General features: G+C 51.0%; 1 protein-coding gene across 13 annotated transcripts in view; it reads right to left on the bottom strand.

Moving 5' to 3' along the window:
* KALRN (kalirin RhoGEF kinase) overlaps positions 1-5,238 on the bottom strand; it is a 653,766-nt gene that overhangs the window by 363,442 nt on the left and 285,086 nt on the right. For all 13 annotated transcript variants that reach the window (XM_030884807.2, XM_030884808.2, XM_045287542.1 and 10 more), the window contains one exon: positions 149-340. In XM_030884807.2, coding sequence (XP_030740667.1) covers positions 149-340 — 192 coding nt within the window. The remainder of the gene's footprint in view (positions 1-148; positions 341-5,238) is intronic.

Here is a 5,238-nt window from a genome sequence, read left to right as displayed (position 1 = left end):
GCGTCAGTGGAAGCGGTAGAACAGGGTTTTCGCTGCAAACGTTCAGCAGCGTCTTCAGTGTGCAGAGAGAGAGGAGGGCCTCTGTAGAGCCATGTGCGTATTCTCCCAGCAGGTCCCTCAGTCCCTCCCTGCTTCCGCCTGGCCTCACCTGCTCGGCCTTCTGGTGGAACACGGCGGACATGGCGAGGATGGTGCTGCGCTCGTCCAGGGCCGCGGCGAAGCTCTTCCACTCCTGGTCCAGCTGCGTGGAGATCTGCTTGATCTGCTGTGAGGCATAGTGGCCAGCCTCCGAGAGGCGGGAGGCCACCGACATGATGCGGTTGATGTTAACGTAGGCATTCTGGGAAGCAAGGAGAGACAGCGCTTAGTGGGGCAGGCGGAAAGGGCGTGTGTTAAGCACGGTGAGGCCAAAGAGAGTATTTGGAGCAGGAGGCTGCCCCCACACGAAACATTTGGGAGAAGCTGATGTAGACCAAGTGTTTATAGTCTTGGACTAAGGGGTGTCTTCCTCTAAGACATAAGAGCTAGGCAGACAGGGGGACAGTAGTGGCAGCCTTTGATCCTGGGGGTCTGGGATTGTTCCTGTGCTGTCAGTGCACAGGCCGGCAATGTGCGTGGTCTGATCTAATGCTCAGTATCATCCCATGAGGTCAACCCAAGGTGGCAGTGCTGTCAAGAGTTGCAGCCTGGCAGCAACGGTGCCTACTACGGCCAATGCTAAAGAAGACGAGTGCACGCCTCTCAGTGAGGAAAGAGCCGCCCAGGGCACATCGCTAGATCGGTGGGGGATTCTCGCCGAGTTCCATTCGCAGCCCATGCCCTTCATGCACAGCCACCACCCGTGTCGCCAGAGGCTTGCTCTTTGAAGCCAACGATGAACAGGCTTTAGTGGGGCTTTTGGATGGAAACCAACCAGGAAGAAAGGCTTGGTGAAATTCTTTCAAAAACCATGTCTTGGAAAATGCTGTGGATCACAAGGGCTCCATTCACAGGCGAGATGGGGATGGTGCAGGACCGGCCAGCTTCTGTTTGGATTTGTGGGGGGTGGCCACGAGTCCCGGGCCAACTAGATGGCAGCCTACAGCAACCACAACAGGGCGGTGATGCTGGCTCCAGAGTGCAGAGGACACTCTGGGAAGACGTGGCCCACAGCTCTGTGTCCCCCAAAGACCTGGGACCCCCTTGGTTTTCAGTTGGGGGAGACGTGAAAAGCAGTGAAAACCACAGCAGTTCTTCAGGCTAAGATGTTTCTGTTCAGGGTGATGGAAACTTTGGAACTAGATCACTGTGAAGGCTGCGCACATTGCAGACACCATGCCACAGAACTGTACTCTGAAAATATCTACGCTGCAAAAGACTGAAGCCTACGGAACCCTTTCCTATTGCTCTGCTTCATTAACAAGAGTCATATGTGGGTGCTTCAGAGGCCCGGGGTGGGGGTGCAAGTGGGGGGCTCCTGGCAACTCCCCTCATCTTGTGTTTTGTTCACATGCCTACCCATCTCTGCTTGCCAATTACAAAGCCTGGGACAATGGTATTTTTTCCTACTGGGCCAGCAGCAAACCCTCCAGGAAGGCACAAGACAAAAGAAAAACCCCACAGATACAAGCACAGGAGTGATGGCAGTTATTTTTAACTGCCACCTCCTATTAATTGTCGGAGGTGCCAAAACAATCATGTAATACTGTGGCACCCACACTGTGCTTCTGTGGATCACAGAAACATAGGCCCCCAGAAGGGTGGGTGGCGGCAGGCTGCTCGCAGCCCTTCCTTCTTTGTTTCAGATGCTCTTGGATAAGATAGTTCTTATCTATCCCCACACCTGGGGTTTCTGCACCACGGTTCGGTTCTTCGAGCTCAGGTGTTGATCATTAATGCATGCGGGGGTGGGGGTGGGGGTGGTGGTTAATGAAGGCTCTTTATTTTCTCTCTTTCCTCAATGGTCTCCATTGAGCTTAGCTGTCCACCGCTGCCACGCAAGTCACTGCGAACTGGGGTCAGGCTGATAAATATCTCTCTTACTGAAGAGGTTTAGGTGGATGTTGAAAAGGTTAACTGAAGTAAGTGCTGGAAACCAACCTGTCCCAATGCTGGGGACCCCCAGGGGTCACCTCTTCAGTCTGGCCTGAGGCCATTCTGACATGAGCAGCTCCTTGGCGGAACTAGAATCATACTAGCTTCTATTATTTGATAATATCCAAAGATTCATCCCTGTTCTCTGAGTTAGGAGACAGATCCTAACTAAAAATTAAATTCTATTTATAGAACTGACAGAAAAATCAAACTCGGCACTTAAAAGTAGAAGACAAGAGGGGGGTGAGGGAGGAAGCATGGACAGATTTTAATAGTTGTCACTGTTAAGGGGATCACAGTTGGACACCTTCCCCACAGTGCCTGCTGCGTCACCGTCTTCGCCCCAGCTCCCTCCAGGCAGATCTGGAGACAAGGGTTTGGGGACTGGTAGTTTATTTGGGGTCTGGCCCCCAGAAGTCCCGAGAGAAAGATGGGAAAGTCACACAGGGAAAGGAGGGGAGTGAATGGAGTAGGGACATGACCTGATCCATACTCTGAAAAGACTGGCCCAGCTGCTCCACGCTCCAGGATGGCCAAGTGTGGTCCAAACACGCATGGAGCCAGGCCATGGAGGGGGTGCTGCTGACCATGCGGGGCACACAGCCCAGCCCCTACCTGTTCCTCTATCAGCTCTGAGTGTGGGGGCCAAAGCTGGGGCTGGACCAAGCCTCTAAGTACCAAGGCCAGCAGCACTCCTCTGCGCGTCCTCAGGCCCTCCACCTAAGCTGAGCAGCCCAATATCCCTGGCTGGAAGCCAAGAACATGACCACAGTCTCAGGCTTGATGAGTATCTTCCCAGCCCTGACTTCCAAACTGCTTCACTAAATTCAAATCCCCACATGTACACGTGGTGCTATTAGCATTTTCGTTATTCGTCAAAGCATCTCACAGGCCGAGATGTGAACACGGTCTACTCCAAAGAATGCAACACGTCTGAAACACAGCTGCCCCACCCTCCCTGCAAAGCCTCACGCCTCTCATTTTTGTGAAGGAGAACAATGCATAGTTCTAGAAAAACCTCCTTTTCCAAAGCTCCTGCTCCCACTTTTGTTACCTCCATTTCCTTGGCTTATCGCTGCAGTCATTAATTGGAGATCCGCAGGGCCCATCTCCTGGGGCCGGTGGCCTCCTGCGGTGATTAACTGAAACCGATGGAGCAGACTGGTTTTCCAGAAAGAACTACTCTGCAGGATCTTGATCAGTTTTTAGCCCTGACAAGGGCTCTCCCTTGGAACCCAGTTCCTGGGTACCCCTTCTGGGTACAAAAATACGCCAAGTTGCTTGCATGATCATGACAAGTTACCATTTAAAATAAACTAGCAATACTTGCTCTCTAAGTGAGTTCTCTGATGTGGTGCATTCTGAGAGACACAGGTTCTCCCAGAAATGAAGACTGACACAGGCTACTATTTTGGTCGCCCTAAGTGCTGTGTCCGGGGCTGGTTGTCAGAGTAAAACATTGCCAAGTGTGTGTGTTATTTGAATTACACCCGCTTCGTTCCAAAGAAAAAGAGACTGGCTTTTACATTTCTGTGTGCTCAGGGAGCCCTAGTTATATAGTGGTTGGGTCGAGAGCTACAGGCCAGCTGTTCAAATCCACCAGCCACTCCTCTGTAGAAACACCCAGCTTTCTAATCCTAGAAAGAGTTACAGTCTTGGAAATACACAGTGCCAGTTCTACCCTGTTTTATAGGGTTGTTAAGATTCAGAATCAACTTGGCAGCGAGTTTTTTGTTGGGCGTGTGTGTTAAGTGCCCATCCTCAACCAGAAACTCTTCTAGTGAGTTGCATGAGATACTACAAAGCATGCATCCAGTTGCCTATTATATAACAGAAATAAATAAGCAACATGCCTTCTCCATCATCCAGTTCCAGCAGAGTGGTTTTAACTTCCCACATTAAGAGCAGGCTAAATCCAAGTTTCAGTAAAAGCACAACAAGCAAAAATCGATTAGTGATTCCAACAAGAGGCAAAGCAAGCAGTTCAGCATATTGTGACATTTCACGGCAAATGCACTATGGCACTGTCCCTTGGCAGTGCCTGCTCCTGTAGCAGTGTCAAGTCCCAGTGCCCCGTGGTGCTTGCCAGGCCACTGCTCTACACTCCACACACCCCTCCTGGCAGTCCCCCTTCCCCAAGGAGCTAAGGGTCTGGAGCCCTGCCCTGTACATAGGTCTTTTCTTGATCCACAGAGCTCAGAGAATTCAGAATTAGCCAGCGACTCATGTTGTGAGCTATGCACTTGCAACACACTGTCCTTCCTTACCTGTTGGGAAAACAGGGGTCTCTGTCTGATGAGAAAGCCACCTTGAGGCATCTCTAGTCTATTGGCACATGTGGCCCACACCCAGGACACCAGGAACGAGAACCTCTGCTCCATGTACATCAGAGATGACAGGTCCTTCTCCTTACCACTGGTTGCATTTAAGAAGGTACAGAATCCTCATTCCTGTGCTCGGTTGATTATACCATTCTCTGAATAGAGGACCCGGGGCCTTTATCTTTGTTGCCCCACAGTGACATGACTCAGCTCTAGGTTTCTTGTCTTCACCTCCCAAGAGGCAGAGGGAAGCCATCTCAGAGCTGTCTCACCTCTGCTAGCAATGGATTCTGGGTGCATGGCTCTCATTCCATCCCAGTTAACTGGGTGATAGCTTGTAAGTTATTATTGAGAGAACAAAAGTTGTGATCTGTATGTCAGATCGACCAAGGATGTGAGGTATGACCACCACTTAGTGGCTACTTTCCCAAGGCACTCAGTTCTCCTGACGAATCCTAGAGAAGGGCTTCCAAATCTAAAAGTCAAGAGAATCAGCCCAAGGGCAAGCCAGGTATTCGGCAGCCATTCAGGTCAAACAATGCTAAATCAAAAGCCAAATGAAAAGTATAGGACTTCCGGGAAGATGGTGTTGGAGTGACACATACCAGAGGGACTCCACAGAATCCAGCCAAGGAGATTTGCTTAGAGGGAACATTAACACAACTGGAACGCAGGAGGAGAATCATAAAGATAAGTAGGCACAGACCCATGGGGTTTTGAGGGGCTTGGAGCTTTTGGCTTACCTCAGTGGAAGCCGGCTGGGGCTTGACCTTGGCCTCACCACTGTCTCTGTCGGAGCCAGGACCATTTGGAGCCCTTAGGGGGATTTGGTCTCAACACAGCC

This window comes from Echinops telfairi, unplaced genomic scaffold (genome assembly GCF_000313985.2).
Source record: "Echinops telfairi isolate 266 unplaced genomic scaffold, ASM31398v2 ScPeMD7_17;HRSCAF=63, whole genome shotgun sequence".
Taxonomy (NCBI): Eukaryota; Metazoa; Chordata; class Mammalia; order Afrosoricida; family Tenrecidae; genus Echinops; species Echinops telfairi.
Note: the sequence above shows the minus strand (reverse complement) of the source record. Positions and strands in the feature narration are given on the sequence as shown.